Consider the following 20,539-nt stretch of genomic DNA (forward strand, 5'->3'; position numbering starts at 1 on the left):
ACTCCAACATCACATTCACACTCTTTGACACCCGCTTACACTCATTCTTATTCAATCTGACTCACCTGCATTCAATCTGAATCTCACTTAAACTTACTGACATTAAGGCCCAAGAGGACTAATGTTTTGCACTGTGTATGTATCCCTTTTGTGATGCAGACCAGGTTGAAAAGTGTTTGAGTGGGATGTACTATCTAACGTATATCCTGATTTGCATTAAATAGTATCCAAAAGTAATGCTAAATTGCGCTATGCTCTTCTTTGCATTATTTTGCATAAAGTGGTTGCTCCATTGATGGTGCATGGGCATTCCCATGCTATCACCTAGGGCTTTTGATGCAAATTTCTATCTACAAACATTGGTAGAGTGAATTTTGCACCAAAATCTTATTACTGCCCCAACAGGCATAACAAGCATTTCTCATTTACCAACTTTGCATGTGTGCTGCATTGCACGGCACACATACATAGTGGGAAAAGCCAAAGCATAGTTTTTGTACTGAAATGTACCCCTTCCAGTACAAAACCTATGCACTATGGCGCAAGGGTGTGTGCGTTGGCACAATGCTGCCAAAAGTACACCAGTGCACAAGGAGAGACACCATGCACCATATCTAAGTGGATATGGTGCATTTTTTCTCTCCCTTTGATGAAAACTGCACAGCATCTTCAGGACATTGCCTTTACGTTAAAGATAAGTACATTTGGGCCTCCATCTCACTAACTACCTAGCACTACCTCTCACTCACACACACACTTTTACATACAGACACATGCTCACACTCACGGTCTTATCTCACATAATCACGCTCTACACAACATACATTTGCAATATTTTTACATACTACAGCTGCCACCGAAGGTACCATACCAGCTAAATGTGCTCAATGTTTTATTACACTAATAGTGACTATTAGAATATTATTCACTTTTAGTGTGAAGTGAAACGTTCTGACAATATGGAATGTGGAGGTGCCTCAGTGTTCTTGCCACTGATTTTGCCACCTCTGAGGCCAGGCGTTGCAAAGCAAGTGGAAGGGGTAGCAAGGGGCAAGCTGGGGGTCGTAGCTGCGATCCCTGGTGACCCTTAAATGACGTCCATCTAATACATTAAAGAACAGACACTAGGCCTCAATTTGAAGCTACATGTCACCTTGCATCTGCAATTTACTGGTATGAGTATCTCTATGAAATGTTTCATGTAGAATGTTATAATGGGTAAGCAGAACAGACATGTTCTATGTGGGAATAAGATTCTAAGCTCTGCAGAAATTCCTGTTACATGATCAAAGTTTTTGCACTTTTAATGTACAGTCTAAAGCATTTCTGTGCTCAATGGCAGAAAAAATGTAAGTCATTAAAAAAAATCATTGTTTTATAGAAATAATTAGGAATTTCTGTGGCCCTTTCTATGAATATTTTAGTATCCTTGGGAATTGCGCAGAATATTCTAAAAAAAGTACAACTCTGTTTTTTAATTCCTTCAACATTTCCATGCATATTTAAAAAGGGCATTCCATGGCAAAGTTCTGGAAAATTCTGGCAGAACCTTTGGATTATGGCTATTTGCAGAAATGTCCCTAGATATGAAACCCATTTTCCTGGATACTGCAAGCCGTTTATGAGGGCATATCCTCAGAATTCCAACAAATTCCTCATTACAAAGATGAAGTTATTAACCCATCCTTGGGGCCCAAACTTGTGGATTTCTGTGTGTGATATTTATTACAAGAGCATAAAGATGTAATATCCTTATTACTGATGAGCAGTAATATCATAACTAAAAAAAGAGTCACAATTGCTTGTTTTTATGTAGATATTCAGAGCTTCCTCATATTATATATGGAAGAATATAAACTCCACCTGCAAGAAATGTCTATGTTTCCAGACATTTCAGGACGATATGGAGATCGGGGTGCCTTTATGATGTTGCAAAGCTCCAAAGTCACCTGCAATATCTTTTTACACAAGGTGGAAGTATTGCAATCCATATATATGTTGAAAAATCTCTGGTGTGTTTTTTTTTTTCTGGTGTTCCCTTTCTACCATATATAATTCACAGTGGTGATCCTGCAATGCGATTTAAAAAGAAAAATCAAAAATTCAAACATCATTTTATGCAAGTGCCGCAGGTGTACAATATGCCATACATTGGAGATCTGTAGTTGGATGACAGACTATCAGCAACTATTAGAAATGGGATCTCTTTTTGGCAGTGGTATGCATCCTTTCCAAGTAGGGACCCTCACGCTAGTCTGGGAAAGGCTGGGGAAAAACAGGTGTCGGAAAAGGAACATTGCCATTGCCAGGCTGCCTGGTGGCAGTAGCCTGGCGGTGGCGGAGTTCCGCCTGTGGCGGTCTTGCCATGTCCATTACATGGCGGTCCGGATCGCCATGTTCATAATGAGGGCCTAAATCTTAAAATAGCACTTAGAAACGGACCCCAGGTACAGTTTCTTGGAAAACAATGAGGAAACAAAGACATTGCACAGAGTCAGGAATGTGAGGTGCGGCTGGAGCCGGTGTGGTGTCAGTTCCTTACTGACACCACAAGTGATGTAAGGCGTTGGTTCCTTACGGTTGCAGTGGAGGTGATGCGATGTCAGTGGCGAGGTGTCGGTTGCTTATGACCCCAGAGGGCGATGAACCCAGCAGGTTAAGATGCGAGGTGTTGACGTTGCAGTATTGCATTCGCACTGTGGGGCCACAGGTGCTGCAGTGGAGTCAGAATCGGGTGTCCCGGACGTCAGGGACACACCACTCGGGACTCATGCTGTGGCGGGACTTCAGAAGCGTTGCGGTGGCATCAGGCCTGTAATACAGGTCGCGGTTGTTGCACTCAGCGGGGACCACAGCGCAGGTGCAAGTGGCATCGTGGAGTCAGACAGCGATGCCAGTTCCATAGTCACTCTGGAGGCAATGTGCTTGGTTTCATTATAGTTGCACTAGAGCTCTTTTTCAAGGGCCCAGGATTGAATTTGGCACCACTTGGCAAGTCAGGACTCTCAGCAAGAAAGCCCAGGCACTGGCAGATGAAATCTTTGATGTCCCTGAGACTTCTTAACAGGAGGCAAGCTAAGTTCAAGCCCTTTATGAACCTTGGAAAGCAGTATGTAGAAAGCAAAGCCCAGTCCTTTCACTCCCAGGACAGAAGCAGCAAGAAGCAGGCCGGCACAACAAAGCAACAGGCAGAGTGGCAGTTCCTTCTCCAGCATTCAGCTCCTCTTCCTGGCAGAATGTTCTTAGTCCAGAAGTGTTCTAAGTATGTTGTGTCAGAGGTCCTGTACTTATGCCAATTTCAGTGTTTGAAGTAGGCAAACTTCAAAGAGAAGTCTATGTAGTGCACAAGACCCTGCCTTCCCTGGCCCCAGACACACTCCAAGGAGTTAGAAATGTATTTGGGTGAGGACAGGACCAGCCCTATTCAGGTGCAAGTGTAAGTTCCTCCCATCACTCTAGCTCAGGAAGACCCATCAGCCTCAAGATGGGCTATCAGAATATGCTGGGCATACCTCAGCTCCATTTGTGTGACTGTCTAGAGTGAATGCACAAACAACCCAACTGTCATCCTGACCCAGATGGGTATTCAACAGACAGGCATAGGCAAAGATTTGTTAAGCTAATATGTCCACTTTCTAAAAGTGGCATTTTGATACCTAAAAACCAAAAACCAACTTCACCAAAAGATGTATTTTTACGTTTTGAGTTCAGAGATCCCAAACTCCACATCTGTATTTACTCCCAATGGGAAATTACATTTAAAAGATATTTCAAGGCAATCCCCATGTTACCCAATGGGAGAGTTAGGCCTTACGATAGTGAAAAACAAATTTAACAGTATTTCACTACAAGGACATGTAAACCACACCAGTGAATATACTGCACCCTGCCATGGGGCTGTCTTGGGCCTACCTTAGGGGTGACTTACATGTAGTAAAAGGGAAGGTTTGGGCCAGGCAAGTGCGTGCCCTTGTCAGTCGACATGATGATTTTAAAACTGCATACACGGGCACTGCAATGGCAGGCTTAAGACATGTTTACAGGGCTACTCATGTGGGTAGCACAATCAGTGCTACAGGCCCACTAGTAGCATTTGATTTTTAGGCTCTGGGCACATATGGTGCACTATATTAGAGATTTACTAGCAAATCATATATGCCAATCATGGATAAACCAGTCACCAGTACAATTTAGACAGGGAGTATAAACATTTTAGCACTGGTTAGCAGTGGGAAAGTGCCCAGAGTCCTAAACCCAACGATAACAGGTCAGAATAAATAGGAGGAAAAAGGCAAAAAGGTTGGGGATAACCATTCAAAAAGGGCCAGGTCCAACAGTAACTAAAATGTTGTGTGGGCAGACTATTGTGTCAAAAATATCGACCAAAATATTGAGAAGGTAAGTGCAAATAGGTAAATATAGATTTACTATTCTTAGCTCCACATCTACACACCTTGAAACTATATATATCATTGAGGTGCATATATGTGGAGTTATACATGGTAAAACTCTTTTTACCCATAGAAACGTACCTTCACAATATTTTTGTCTTTGATATTCATGACACAATAATTTGTCTGCACAATATTTTTTTCCCAATAAACACCCTCTAATTCTGTCCTTAGTACCCTGGGGCACTCCACTGTTACACCAGGTTAAGAAGAACTGCTTTTGACCTTTGCAGCATCAGAGGCGAGTTGATGCACTGCACTCACCATCAGAGGGGACGTCTCTTATCCTGGCTCCTACTAGGGACATCATCTGGCACTGACTTTCTAAATTTGAGCTTGCAGTCACCAACTACTATTAATGCAGTCACAGATCATACTAAGCTTCTGAGGCATGCTGATTGTCAACATCCACTGGTAGTTAGTAGAGCGTCCAAATGGACTTGGGATGATGAGACAAGACCAGAGCACTTAGCCGCCCACTTGCATGACTAGAGGGACACAGTCTCATTTTTTCATTGCATCTTAAAGAACCAAAACTTTCTCTGTCTATTATACATACACATATCTTACCGCCTTGATTTTTCTTTCCAGGAGTTCCCTCAGCAAAAGCTCAGTGAGATCAAAAATGTCCATAAAGTCAGCAAAGTTGTATCCCTCTCTGCGCAAAGGAACTGTCAGCCTGGATCCACAACCACACCAGGTGAAGAAAATATTTGAAGCCTTGAAAAAAGGAATAATGTAAGGACTTTAATGTAATTATTAAACTATTCACTTGCTTCTCCTATTTCTAATTGTCTTTAGGATGCTCAATCCCTTTAACCTTTTCTGAGCATTATTCTGGTTTAGAGGCTTGCTCTAGGCTGTTTTATTCAAAATTGCACTGCCTGGTTCTTTTGTCATTTACGGGTAGTAAAATTGCAATGTGACGTATAGTTAATTTCCAATCACCCCTATTTTGTTTAAGGACGTTTAGAAAGGGCTCAGAGACCTCAAGGTGTCCTAAGACAGTTGCACATGTTGACCCAATCCTGCTACCTGTTAGTTCTGTTATTTATTGTATTGTTTTGGTTTACCCATTATAAATTTAACATCAGAAGTACTGGGTTGCAAAGGATGAGACATAACAGTTCAGAATTGGCTTATGTGTTCCTTATACCTTGGAGACACGTGAGATCTCAGCATTCTTTTGTCATGCCATACTAGAAAATAAAATGCATAATATAACGTTCACACTGAGAAACCTGTTCCTACCTTAAACCATTAGACATTCAAGTGTGCATCCGACAATATTTTCCATTACTCTGTTCCTAATGTATATTCAGAGTTTGCATGTTTTCACATGCTTTGTCTTACTCTTATAGGACCCGAGATATTTGAATCGCAATAGAATTTCTTCTCCGATCTGGGTAAAGGGGCCAGTGGTTAACAACTCCCTAAGTTATTCAAAGGGCCTATCGAGTTTAGAGGAAAAAATACATCTTACCCGCCATGCATCTCCGACACACACCAATAATAGGCATTCTAGAACAGAAGTCTTAACCTTTTGACATCTGTGGCCCCCCTATGAATGACCAATGGAAGCCAGGGTCACCGCCTTAGCAGTTACTATAACTTGAATCTGAAAAGACTAAACAAAATAAGGAAAGTATACATCAAACAAATATACAAATGGCAATATATTTGATTTAATTTGCAAAAAAAATGAAAACATTTAAACATTTTAACTTTGATTCGAATGCAGAGCTTTTCAATATTTGCTTTTATTTATAAAAGACAAGGCATCTGCTAGAGTCTAGCATATCACTTTGTCTTTCTGCCTTTAATGCATGCTTTAGCTTTGTCTGTGCATTTAAGTGATTTATGTGATGTCACCAATTGCCCATACTTTATTCTGTTTGATGTAATTGCAAAGTTCCAACATATCCAACTAAGGATACCAAATACATTTTAGCCTCCAATTTCAAATTCCTTCATATTTACATATTGTTTTAAAATGTTTCTTTTTCAATTTTGTTTTTTAATTTACGTATTCTCTATTAATCTGCTAAAATTATTTAATTTTCTATACAGCTGTAGACCCCTTAAATAGGCATTTCTAACCACCAGTGTCTACCCGAGGCTGCTTATCCTCTCCATTTGGACTATACATATTGATCACCCCAGGATCACCACCCTTCCGGAATATAGGTTACTGACCATATTTTATCAGATTTCATGTTACGTTGCCCACTACTATTTGACCTGGGCTAATACCTTTACGTGAACAGAGCCTACAGTCATATTAAAATTCCATATCCCATCCCTCATGGCACACAGTCAAGAATGAAGAGAGAATAGATCTACTCGTGCAGATGAGATCTTTACCAACAAAGCCCCTTCCAGAACAACTACTCAGAAAACTAGTCCATCATCAGCCCACAGCACATTCTTGGTAATAGAGAAAGCAATAAAAAAGAGACCTCTAAATGGTGGGAAGCGGTGTCCCTTAGGAATTATCTAGAGTCCGATAGGATCCCTTGGGAACTAAGGATTCTGATCTTCCCCCAACAGAATCCATAAACCCAGATCATATTCAAAGATGGGAATCAAATCTTAAAGAAGCTTCAAACAATATGCTCAAACAGGAAGTTGATAGTCTCACATGACATATTGAGGAGGCAAACTGGGGAGATATAACCAAAAAGAACTATGAGATTCTTAATAGTATCACAGATGAATTTGAGGAGGATTTGATTAAGAGAACGAATCTGAAGTTTAGACAAGATTAAATTGACTATCAACTCGGCAGGGTTTACACATTCGCCAAGAAATATGATTCTATGTCCAAACCAGCCACCAAAATTGATTCCCAAACAGAAGTTAACTCCAACTCTGATCTAGAATCATTGAAATCAGGTTTGGATACCAATCTATCAAATCCAAACGTACATTTTTGCGAGGAAGCACAGTGCCACAGATTGGGTATAAAAAAAAATACAAAATACAGAACCACTGCCAGATTCCCGACACAACAGCAAATCCAACCAGTCAGTATCTGGAGTGATAACACAAGCCAGAATAAAAGAACAGGAATGAGTACCCTGAACCTCGACCACCTAGTCGTGAATCTATCACAAGTGGAACTTGATTTGGCAGAAATCGATTTACTTAACTATGGTCTTACGTTTTGCCCTACGGCAACCTGGGACCTGACTGATACATATATTGACCTATTCAAGTTCACTTTGAAACTTAAACTAATTAACTTCTTCCAAACCTCTAAAACCCATATCACTTTATAAACCTCGCCTTGCCCCTATCGCTGTACAAGACTTGGAACATATCAACATTGTAGATAACCTTTCAAAAAGAGAAGCTGATTACAATTCGACAACAAAAAACAGCTACAAAACCGGGCATTGACACAGGCGTAGTAGACAATACTAACATGAGACCAAAATCTGTTGTCTGCCCACAGTTGCTTGCAGGTAACAGCATTGATGCCTTTCACCAGGCAGTATGGCATGACCTAGAAAAAGAAGATCAAAAATATCTGAAAACTTCAACGTTTTTGCCAGATAACTTACCTTCATCTCAACATCATGCGATCAAAACAGTACAGCGTAATACTAATATTATACTCAAAGAGGCGGATAACGGGAAAAATACTGAGACGTACTGTTACGGAATAAATTTAAATTGACTGCTAAAGTGTCATATTTTCAAGCAATATTGGAATTATCCCTTGTTCTAGTTACTATCTTTAACAGTTTGCCCCTGAACAATGTTCAGGCTATTTTGCCAAGGGGTAAGGGGCCGCCCATTCTCCAGGACAGACTGCCTCTTGCATAATTCCATTTCTTCAGGGTGGCTACCCGAGGTTGCTTAACTCCTCCACTTGGACTATACATATTGTGGAGACAGTCAAGAGGTTTTGCAAAGAAGGTCCTCCTGACGATACCACAAATCTATTGAGGCAGTGGAGTGAGATAAAGAGGAGAGTGATGTGAAAAAAAAGTATAGCTCCTAGAATGAGTCCTCCTGTAGAGTGAAGGACCACTCTTCAAATAGCCAAAATAGATTTTTGCAATACAGTCTGAAGGCGAGCTTATCAATTGGTATTATTGGATATATTTTCCTAAAGGGGTGGAGTTGATATTCAAATTTGATAGGCTCACAAGATGAGAGGTTGAGATCATGACGAAGTTGAAGTAATATAGAAATAAGTATCCCTTAGCAGAGTTGAGCCTCAGTACAAATGTGGTCATCCTGTTTTTGAGGGGCTCCTGAAAAATCTGAGGATGAATAGGTCTACAGGAGACAACTCTCTCATAAAGCACAGTTAGACATTCTGCTCCAGTAAACCTAATCTTAGAGTACTACTTAGACATTGAACAAAATGTGGACAAATATGTAACCTTGAAGTACCACTCAAGTTAGAGGGACAGGTGGTGATGTTGATGATTAAAAGTAAGCAAATTATGGTCTTCCGAATAGGAAAGAGAAGAAGCCTCCCAGGACAAATACCTATTGGCCAAAACAGAGGAGTCTATTGACAAAGGTATTTTCAGTTGAAAGCAAAAGTTTATGACCAGACATACCGCTTTTACAACTGCCAGACATAAATACATTAACTACTGCAGATCCCCCACCATATGAGCTGAGAAGTCTGCAGTAGTAAGTCCTACTGAAGGGGTGGAAGTGGACATGCCAAGGCATGGTTTGTATTTGAAGTTTGGGAAAACCCACAAACAAGGACTTTTATGGGCATCCCCAAACTCCTCTACAACCTCTTTCCATCATGCAAATAGTCTGAGGTTACCCCATTTCCAGGATGAGAAGGGGAATGAATCACTCCCAGATGTACTCGGTGTGCAGGGCAAAAGCTTATTTCATAAAAAAAATGTTTCCACAGCGGAGAAAAAAAAAAGATTAAAAACAAAAGTGCATTTGCTCAGGGTGATGCATTTTCCCGTACGGATTTTATATGCTATGTACAATGGGAATAGGAACCTGAGGGAATAGGAGCCCATGGGAATAGTCACATGACATCCCCAATAGAGAACCTGAAAAACTACATCAGGTTCAGCTTACTACTGGTAACTATTGTTGAACACCAAAAACAAAGGTATGGGTATATTTAGTCCCGAGAGTGCTCAAAGTGTACTATATTTGACAGTGTGAGATGCATCTACAGAGTGTAGCAGTACTAGCAGACAGGTTCACCTTCATCAAGAAGCATCAAGCTTGTGTCTCTGTGCTGTTCTACGATGGAATCCAGAATAATAAGTGGCTAGTTAACTGTTTTTGGCAAAGTGTTTAAGATGCTGAAGGGCAATTATTTTTTCAATGAATGTCCCTAACATGGGAAGCTTTATGACTGGATTGAAGTTTTGAAACTTCATGCAGTCCAATGGACATGCCTTAACTGTACATGCAACTTATTCAGGTTTCAGTGAATTGGGGAAATGTCCTTGTGCAATAGAAATGGGGTTAAGAGAAAAGAAAGAGCCAGAGAGAGTGGCTGTAAAGTAATCTCTTTAAGCTAAAACCACATGGAAGTCTAGATTGGAGGAAATGGACTAGCAGCAGTGGGGTAAGTATCAACTTGTATTTTTACATTTTATTTGATAAGAAGGAGACAATGTTCCCAACATTTTCAAGGGAGTGAGGTATATGAACATAAAGTATAATGCTAAGAGAGTGATTGATGGCTTCAAAACCTGCATTAGGTTTGTTGGTGGTTTAGTAATTTGCAGGTTATTTTATTGTGCTTTTTTGTCCTGAGTTAAGAATTTTCATGGCCTTCTTGGTATCATTTTTAGACGATGAACCCTATGTCTAAAATTGTTTTCTAAAGGTTGTCTGGAGAGTGCTTTGCTAATGTTGATTATATCAGTATGATGAGGTATGACTTTAACATGTTTGCATTTTGGTGAAGCAATATCATCCATTTCAGATTTCTGAATAGTGATGTCAGTGATCTCAGCTAAAAGGATGGTATAGCTTCAAATATGTTTCTGTGGGACAATGAAATGGTATCCTGTTTCTTATGGATCATTTGGAGTTTTTACTCCTTTTTCTTAGTCATTTGGGAGAATGATCAGCTGAGTGAATGTAAATAGATGGCTACTTGATCAGACCAGTTAGGTATAGTTGCCTGGTCACTTTTAAAAGCTACTTGCTTTCCATTAAAATACCAAGGGCATGGTCTCTGTTGTGTTGGAGTGATTTGCAATATTCCACATATTGCCACTGTTTTGGAACCCCTGTCATAGGGTTGGAGGGCTTATTCAAAGCTATATGGAATGAAGATCAATGGTCTCGGCATATGTAGACAACTTTGACACTCATTACAAGTGGCCTGTATTTTTCAGATGACATTGTTCAGCCCCAATAAATTCTGACTCTGCTGTATTGGAATCCTTGATAAAAAAAGGAATAACAAGCAGATTTTGGCAGTACACACATAAGAATCCATATGCTCTACTAAATATTGGACTTTTTTCGCTTGATGAATGGTGGACGTTTTGACTGGATAGAATTTTTTGGGGGAAAGAAAATGGCAATGTGGTGAACTCCTAAATGAGATGTGTGTGGAAACCGGGTTTACTGCTCATATTGCAATTAGCCAGACACCTAGTGTTGAAAGCCATAATGAATATTACGTCATTAAATGTGTCTACGAAGGAGGAGTCATGACCTTTAAACACTGGCAATGAGAGAGACTACTTCTATTAAAGAAGTCCAAATGTCAGTGAAAGTCAATGAAGGAGCATTTCAGCGCTTTTTAAACATATAGTGCAAATCATCTTCCACTATTATTCAGCTGTCCTTGTAAAGTGTTGTGTATCCATCTGGAATACGGATGCCAATTAGACGGTTTAAGTAGAGGAGAACCACGTTTCAATAATTAAACGTAGGCTAGGTTGTATGTCAAAATTAGATTAGCAATTTCTCACAAAGTGCAGTTCCAGAGTCAACGGTAATTAAATGCCATGGAGGGATGGAATTGGTTTCTTTAGGAGTGGGGGAGTTAGGAGAATGACTAGTGATAAGAGCCACATTTTCAAGTTAATGACCTTGGTTGTGGTGTACTTTTAAGCTTGGGAGGGAGAAATACAAAGGCCAGTGCAAGCATAACGGGAACAGATAGAGAAATGCCTTTCACTAAGTAGAATGCAGATTACTATATACAAGTGTTTAGATATGGACGTCTTTCTAGGCACTCTTGTCTCACAGCACTGCTGTACTTTGTGAGTAAAAGGGGTGAACTTAAAACATTCCTGGGCTTTGTATCGCCGCTTAACTGGTAAGCTTCAATAGGAGCAACAAAATGTATTGACTGGGTATGGATTCAACCCTGATTCTCAAAAATATACATATGCCAAGGAAAGATGGTGTGGTGGCAGCATAGCAATCTAAATGCCTATTGTTGAAGGGCCTTAGTAAATGTGATTTGGAACTTTTATGAGTAGTTCAATATGCTACATTTGTTAGATTAACGCCGAGGTTGTTCATTTAAGACAAGCATGTCTGAGCTAGTTATTACAGCCTGAATTCCCAAAATCCTACTTTTTGCTAAATGAATGAGGTGAAAGTAGTTTACCAGTTTCACTGATGTTGGAAATGATTGTTTCCAAAATGCCCTGTAGGATCACAGAAACCTTTAACTGGCTAAAGGTGTTACCAATCAGTAGCAGCCTGGTGGTATATGGTGAAGTGGGTGACAGCAAGTGTTCATAGGACCTAATTCCAAAATGCCATATAAGGTCCCAGGAACCTTGAACTGGCTAAAGGTGTTACTAATCAGTAGCATCCTGGTTGTATACAGTGACATAGGTGAGAAGAAATGTTCATAGGACCTCATTAAGTGAGCAGCTTTTCAACATATGGGGCCAGGCAACTATACCTTATAGCAGTTGGAAAAGCAGCACCTCTATTGTTCTTGACGTACGTAAATGAAGTCCCAGTTCTTTAGAATAAGCCTTCATTTTCTGTCTCTGCTCTCCACCAGCTTCTCTCACAACTTCCCCTGACAGAATAGAACTCCCCTTTTAACATTCTAAGGCGGGGAACATTGCTAAATGTATGAATGTTCCATGAACCACAAGAGGAAGGGGAAATACAGGCTGATTATACTACAATGATCAGAATGAAGAAAACATTTTTTGACTTAAAAAACAACAATATAACACTTAATATTTGAGTTTAGAAGGAAAACACATGGTTGGTTTAGAACAAGGACTGGCATATGTCTCAACAGTAAGAGTTTGCAAATGTTTCTAGGGAGGAGAGTAGATAGCTGCAGGGAATAAACATACATCCACTCTGGCAGTATTGTAATGAAGAGGATGGTAAACAAAAGGCCAGATGACAGGGTATGGGTGGAAGCAAAACGGAGAGAGAGTGGGCAGGGGGAAGCGAAGGGAAAGCACCCCAACAGAGGAGAGGAAGAAAACACATTTGGTCTAATGCAGTGCTTAAAATAAAAATAAAGTGGCAGTTCTCTGGAGGCAGGCAATATCAGCAGTAGAAGATTACAAGTCAGTCAATCAGAACACTGTGAGAAAGAAACGCTCGTGGCTGGGACACTCATAAATAGGAAGGAAATCCATTGGATCAAGAGAAGTTACCCAGTGATGAGCAAGGGTCTGACCCAAAGCTCACTCTAAGGGGCTTTTTCACAAAGGTAAATTTACAGAAGAGTAAATCTATAAGTGTAATTTTACTCTTACACTTTGTATGAAATTTACTAATTTTGTCTATTTAATATGTCTGAGTTTACATTTACTACAAAGTGTAGACTTATATGTCTCCACCCCTAAAATGAGGAGTGGAGACAAATTTTCCAGTGTAAACATACTACTAGTTACTTTTCACAGGTATAAGGAGTTCTCTATTAAGGACAGTTTAAAAAATATATTAAACCTTAAAACAAATTTGTAAAATTATTATTATAGTAAATATTTATGTGAAATGATTATATATACCTATTTTGAATGTAACAATGCTACAAAATTAATAGCTTAAATTTTATGAAATATGTAGTTAATTTAAATATGTTATTTTAAATTATATTTATCTTTTAAAGAGTTAGTAGAAAAGAATTTCCACCTAAAGTAAAATGTTTACATTTAATTTATTTATTATATATTAAAATCACTAAAGGTTATGTATCAAATGAACTGAAATTACTGTATTTTTTTTTAAAAGTGCCATTTATTTTCAAATTAAGAAAATTTGGATACAATATTTTATATTAAAATAATATAAGTTTTATTTGTATACACTTTTTTACCACAAATTAAATGTATTTTTTATTTTGAACAATATTGAAATACATTCATTTGTTTTAACAATATTTCCCATGGGGATTTATCCCTGTCTCCATTATTTTGTATGAGAGGGTATTGAATAACCTGTGAGTGGCCATGCGTGGTTGTATGCTTACTACAAGACTGGGCAGGAGTGGGCCTTTGGGCTGTAAAAACTTTAGAAGTGTAGCTTTTGAATAGCTTTTGACTAGCAATGGACTTCCACTTTTGTGGGTGAGTGCTTCTATGTGTATGTCCCTTCCTAAAGCACCTTTTACCCTTCCCTAAACCCCTCCTTGTTCCTTCTACTTAAAACCACCAATTTTGCAGTAGATAGGCCCCATTTTCCCACCACTCTCCGGCCACTCTCACATTTACTACTAACTATTAAACTTGCATGGGTGTAGATCTCCCCATAGAAAAAATTGTAGAGTTGAAGTGGAGATGAACATCCGTAGATTTGTGAATACCATTTTTTAGTAATGAAATAGTACTACTGTAGTACTACTTTACGTACTACAAAATGCAGTTTGTGAAACAGTTCACGAGTATATGTTATGTACTGGAAACAGTAGGTCTTCTAACATGCAGCTACATTTCTCTGTCATGAAGAACTAAAAATGAACAAAGCATGTAAGCACAGCTTTTCCAAACCTTTCAGAGGACCTTTGTCCCTATATGTATCCTCACATTCAACCAGAGATTTCATAATTGGAGCCAACTGCTTTGGAATTAATTACTTTAACTATTTAAATAAGTAGGTTGATTGTACATCTGAGAAGAGTCCCCATAATCTTATTTTAACTTGCTGTGGGCCAAAAGTCCATTAGCTAAAAACAATAAGTGTTTTTTGGACATCGTTGCACTATCGCCAGATGTTGTTGAAAAAGATACACATTTGTGCACCCCTTGTCTCTCCCTTTTCAATGTATATGGCTAAAGCACACTATAATGATGCTTTGAGAAGTACATTTCCTGTAAAAACAAAGTCCCCAATCCCACATGTCCACATGATTATGAAAAGCTCTACTCTTAGCAGATCTGGTTTGCATCAAAATCTAATTTCTAACCCAGAAGAAGACTGGAAAATTCTTGATCCCATGAGTTAAACAAAAAAAGAAAGCAATTAAATTCTGCATTAAGTTCAATATTCTTAAATCTAAATAATTCATTTCACATAAGTGTTTTTAATCCTCTTGTGAGGTTAGAATTGAACGATTTCCAACACTGGGAACTGTAAAAAATTGATGATTTTGCAGCACAGCCGTGCTAAACTGTCAGTGGCTTCTCGTTAAAACTGTGGCGTGTTCTGTCCCTAGGCAGCATGTTGTTTTTTCAGCCATTCTTTTTTCTTTAAACTCTTTATTCTACTGCCTGACTTTCTACCAAGAAAAGCAACAGTGAACAGTCGTCCTATACTTCTTGGAAGAACCAAAAGTACTTTTCATTGACAAACATAAACAGAAGAAATGATCTGGGATGTAAGCGGAGACTTCTGAGCTGCACCTGTGTTTTGTTGTTGGTACAATTGAAAATAACAGAAGTTCACAGAGCAATTACCATTGCCAAAATATGCACCACAGTCAACATCCATGGTTTGGAAAGAGATGGTGCAGCCCTTCAGATCCTTAGGCATCCTTCACAAAGTAGCTGTAAAAAAAAGTCTGACATGTCCAGTGGGACTCGTACATTTGGAGAAGATGTCTCTCTTTCTGGAGATTTGCACTAAATCCCACAAGAGCAACTTGTTGTCTATGCCATTCCTAGATTTCTAGCAGTAGTCCTAATGGACAACATTTATCTGTGATTATTTTTCCCTAGATGGATATGGATGTAGCTTTTCGCCCATCTTCCTTGGGTGATGGTTTTTTTTTCCTCAAAGGGTTATATGTAAGAAGTTAGTTCTCAATCAAGTCGACATCAATTTACAGTGTAACCAATTTGGTCACATAATAAGGCGCCAAATCAGAAGGAAAGTTAAGTATTTTATTACAAGTTTACAGTCAGGCTAATATCAACCAATCTCAAAAACATGCTGTAGAGATACTGAAAAACAATAAGTTAACCAAACCTCCTTAAGACGTTTAGGTAAATTAGCATAAAGCAAACAAAAAAATAAGTTACAGCAATGCAGCCAATGTCAGCAATAAGATTTGATGCTCAGAAAAAAGTATTCTGTCTTTCCTCCAATATATGGGTACAATCTAAAGGTAGCTACCTAAACTAATCCACAAAATGATGGGGACATTTTCAAAAAGTCAAAAAGCCATGGCAAAAAGGAAATATTATATGCATAGGCTTAAGGTGAAAAGAAAAAGAATGTCAGCATTTCACAAGCTCAGTGAAGAATCTTCTTAGAGAGAGATAAGTGTTAGCCTAAGTACACTCAGCAAAACGGATTGACAGGGTGGAAAGTCAGAGGTCTGTGCCTCTCAGGGTCCAAAGTGATAGTCCTAAAATCAATCTGTGAGAACACTAGTTAATACCACATAATCTCTAAGGTAACACCCTCAACATGCCATCAGGAGCTCCAGTGTATTCTTCATTCTCACATTATAAACATGCAACATTCACATATTATCCCAGAGTAGTCCTGAGAACGCTGGTGTCCTTCATCCTCTAGAAATCATTGGCAACATATATGAATAAGGAACATTCATCTCAGACTTGGTTTCTCCATGTTCTTCCATCTAGGTGTTTTTCACAGACTCTCTAAAACTAAAACAATAGTACATTGTTTCCAAACTAAGATTTCGTGTGAATGCACCTGCACTGAAAGGACACGTTAGGAGAAATGGAAAACATTTTCTTATGCTGAAAGAAATACAGTCCTAGTTTATCTGAATGTTAATGTGAAGAGATTTCTAAAGTGCAAGGCTACTCAAAAGAGTGTCCCTGCGCTATATAGTATAGCCAGAGAAACCAAAGGAGATGACAGCTACTGTGAGAAGAGACAAGTCTTGTGTTGATTCTTATATAATGCTTAATCCTTTATTTATCGCACATTCAAAGGGAGATTGCTCCAACAACTAAGCCCAGAAAAGAGAAAGAGCATCCTCCAGCTTTAGCGAGACAGACTCTTGGAATTCTGGCCAGATGGTTATTGGAGAAAAGTAAGTTTCTTATTGGGCTATAGTAGGCAATCCTGGCAGGTAAATAGCCATGTCCTGAATGATGGAGTGCTCTGTGCATTAACAGAGAGTACGTGAAAATAATCAGTTTTTCCTCGGGGAGCCAGTGCAGATTACGTAATTGGAAAGTTATGTGATCTCATCTAGGAAGAGTAAGAGCTCGCCTTGCCGCCACATTCTGAACAGTCTTCTCAGCAGGTACTTTGCAGGCCCACATTTATTGCATTGGCATAGTTCAAACTGGATATGTGAAAAGCCAATACCATTGCGGTCCTATATGGAATTGAAAGGAAATACAGAAATTGTTTAGCCATACGTAAGATGCCAAAACGTACACCTACCACCAAGATAATTTGGTTATGGAAGGACATTTTATTATCAAATTTGATCCCCAGGTTTTTTACAGAGTCTATTTGGATATTCGGTGGAGACACCACTGCAGACCAATGGACATCCAAATTAAGAGCAAAATGTGTCCAAAACTAAGCACCTCTTTCTTTTTGGTGTTACAATTCAGTTGGTTATAGGTCTTCCACCAAAAAACTGATGAGGCGCAGGGTTGAATGGCATCCTGTTCAATGGTCGTCCCTTTCCCAAAGGTGAAAAATATCTGGGTAATAATCTTAGCCACCACCGTAGCCAGGGGTGGACAAATAGAACTCGCTTTCTGTTAACAGACATTTAAATCTTGCTCTAATCTCATCACATTTGCTGTGCATTAAAAGACCAATGCCAAATATCAGAGGCTGTCTTCCAATGGACCTTGTTTACCTTTCATTCTCTGACTTTAAAGTGAGAGGATTTATGTGACAATCTTGCTGGATACAGGGAGTAGGAAAGAGTTGTTTCAAGCACACAACAACATTTAAATGAACTGTGCAAGTATTTCAGAATATATCAGAATTATGAATGCACAAATGAAGCACATTTTTGTTATTTCAGAAATGTGTTAGAAACAAATACTTTAATATGATGATAACAAATCATTAAACTAGGTGATGCAATTTTCACACATTTTCATCTGTGCACTGCATAGTTTTATTAGTAAAGCTGTATGTTTGTGCACATGTAATGGTCATTTCAGTTGACAATGTATTGTCTGTAATGGCAGTGCTACTACACCATGAATACTCCAGTGTACAGTACTGCACTCTACTTTGCACCACCCCACAGCACTGTACTCTACTCTGCACCACTCCACTTTACACCACTCCTCGCCACTGCACTCTGCATCACTCCACTCTATGCCGCTGCACTCTACGCCACTTCACATAATGCCTCTCTACTCTACCCTGTACTATTCTACTCTATGACAATGCACTCTTTGTCACTCTACCCTTCACCACTGCTCTCTTTATCACTGCACTCTACACCACTCAACTTTAGGCCACACCAAACTACTGTACACATCTTCACTCTATGCTACTGTACTCTATACCACTCTACAACACTGCACTCTATGCCGCTGCACTGGATGCCAGTCCACTCTACACCAGTGCACTTTGCTCTGTAACACTCAACTCTAACTCTATGCCCCTGCACTTTACGCCAGTCCACTGTACGCCACTCTAATCCACTCTGAACCACTGCACTCTATGCTACTGTGCTCTACACCACTTTAATCTATGCCATTACACTCTATGCCACTCTACACAACTGCACTCTGACCTAAACCACTCCACTCTATGCCACTTCACTCTACTCTGAAACAAGTACTCTATGCACTGCACTCTACTCTACTCTACTCTACTACACTCTGTTTCACTCCTCTCTATGCCACTCTACTCTTAACCACTGCATTCTACGCCAGTCTACTCTACACTATTTCACTCTATGTCACTGCACTCTACTCTGCAACATTGCACTCCCTGTCACTGAACTTTATGCCACTCTACTCTGCACTACTCCACTCTATGCCACTGCACTCTATGCTACTATACTCTACTGTGCACCACTCTATGCTGCTCTACTCTGCACCACTCCATGCCACTCAACTCTGCTTTGCACTCTACACTGCTGCACTCAATGGCACTCTACACTATACCACTGCATTCTTCTATGCACCACTCTAATCTGCACCACTCATTCTACAGCACTGCATTGTACGCCACTGAGTTCACTGCCACTGCACTCTATGCCACTATACTCTGGATAATCCACTCCAATGCACTTTACACCAGTCCACTCTACTCTATGCCACTCCAGTGTATGCCACGCTATGTAACTCCACACTACATCACTGTAATACACAACACTCTCTGCCACTCCACTCTAAAACACTCTACTCCACTCTTTGCCATTCCACTCTATGACACTCCACTCTCCTCTAAGCCACTAAATTTTAGCCATGGTGAACATCAGCCACGCTTGTGAACAACATGGCTAAAACACATTGGAAAAGCCAATGGCTCTTGCATAGGCAACAGCTATTGGCTTTGCCAATGCTTGTTTCAAATTTAGCACTGCAGAAAGCAATCACATTGTGAACTTTTGCCAAATAATTGAGCACTGTTTTTTATGTCTCAAAAATTGTATTGAAAATTTGCAGAAAAATACAAGTCTTATTAATAAACATGAGTGATATTCTAACCATATTAAGCTCTAGGCATAAGGTGCAATGAAGATAATAAAGTCACATTCAAATAAGGATGTAGGATTAGCATAATACTCACAAATATTTGAAAAAAAGTATTGTAAATGTTTGTGTTCTTATATTGAGAATCACTCCTAACTAACAGTTCATAACACAGTGAGGTTTGGTGATGACATGAGGTAATTAAACTGACTGCTGAGACTGAAAGTTATTGCACCATCCAGTGACTACCAATCTCTCGGGTGTATCTCTTCTGAAGAACATGTTTACGTTTTGGGACCTGTTTGATTCTGTGAACTTCACTCTTTCCAAACACGTCTGGTCTGGCAGAGCAGTTGTAGCTTTCCAAACATACTGATTTAGATCCCAAGGTCAAACTATGAATCATACATTTATTTATTTATGTATTATAAATTTTTATATAGCGCGAACCAGACCTTTTCAGGCGTCAGACCGCTGTACATTGTTCCTTTAATTCGGTTTAGAAGGATTGTCATGACCAATGATTAAACACAAGTAACTGGAAATGAGAACTGGGCTGACATCTCAAAGGGATTGCCTTTGGGGTACTCATAAATTAATTTTGAGAGTGGATGTTATTCATCCCTGGGAAGGCGCTCAGCGGAATGTGTCAATTTTGGAGAAAACGAAGGTTTTCTGTGACCACCACAAGACCGTATTTATACTTTTTTTGCGCCGCATTTGCGTCGTTTTTTGACGCAAAAACGGCGCAAACTTACAAAATGCCATTGTATTTTGTAGGTTTGCGCCGTTTTGCGTCAAAAAGCGGCGCAAATGCGGCGCTAAAAAAAGTATAAATACGGGCCTGTATGTTTACTAATCACCACTTGTTCCAATCGTCTTACCATGGCAGTCTAGTATTAACAGGACCCGCAAATATAAAAAGTAAAACAAAACAATGGTGCCAGAATCGTTCTTTATGGGTTTTCTACGGTGCAGTCATACACTCAGTGGAATGTCCAGAGTGTGTAAGTAATACCATATGCATAGTGGGAATCTTGTTCAAAAATGTAAATGGAATGACGAGAATGAAGGGACTGGTAAATC

General features: G+C 39.4%; 1 protein-coding gene across 4 annotated transcripts in view; it reads left to right on the forward strand.

The window, feature by feature from the left end:
- Nucleotides 1–20,539, forward strand: part of RIPOR3 (RIPOR family member 3) — a 451,742-nt gene that overhangs the window by 210,088 nt on the left and 221,115 nt on the right. For 3 of the 4 annotated variants that reach the window (XM_069243646.1, XM_069243644.1, XM_069243645.1), the window contains one exon: nucleotides 5,043–5,189. In XM_069243646.1, coding sequence (XP_069099747.1) covers nucleotides 5,043–5,189 — 147 coding nt within the window. The remainder of the gene's footprint in view (nucleotides 1–5,042; nucleotides 5,190–20,539) is intronic. The other variant, XM_069243647.1, reaches the window with a different exon arrangement.

This window comes from Pleurodeles waltl, chromosome 7 (genome assembly GCF_031143425.1).
Source record: "Pleurodeles waltl isolate 20211129_DDA chromosome 7, aPleWal1.hap1.20221129, whole genome shotgun sequence".
Taxonomy (NCBI): domain Eukaryota; kingdom Metazoa; phylum Chordata; class Amphibia; order Caudata; family Salamandridae; genus Pleurodeles; species Pleurodeles waltl.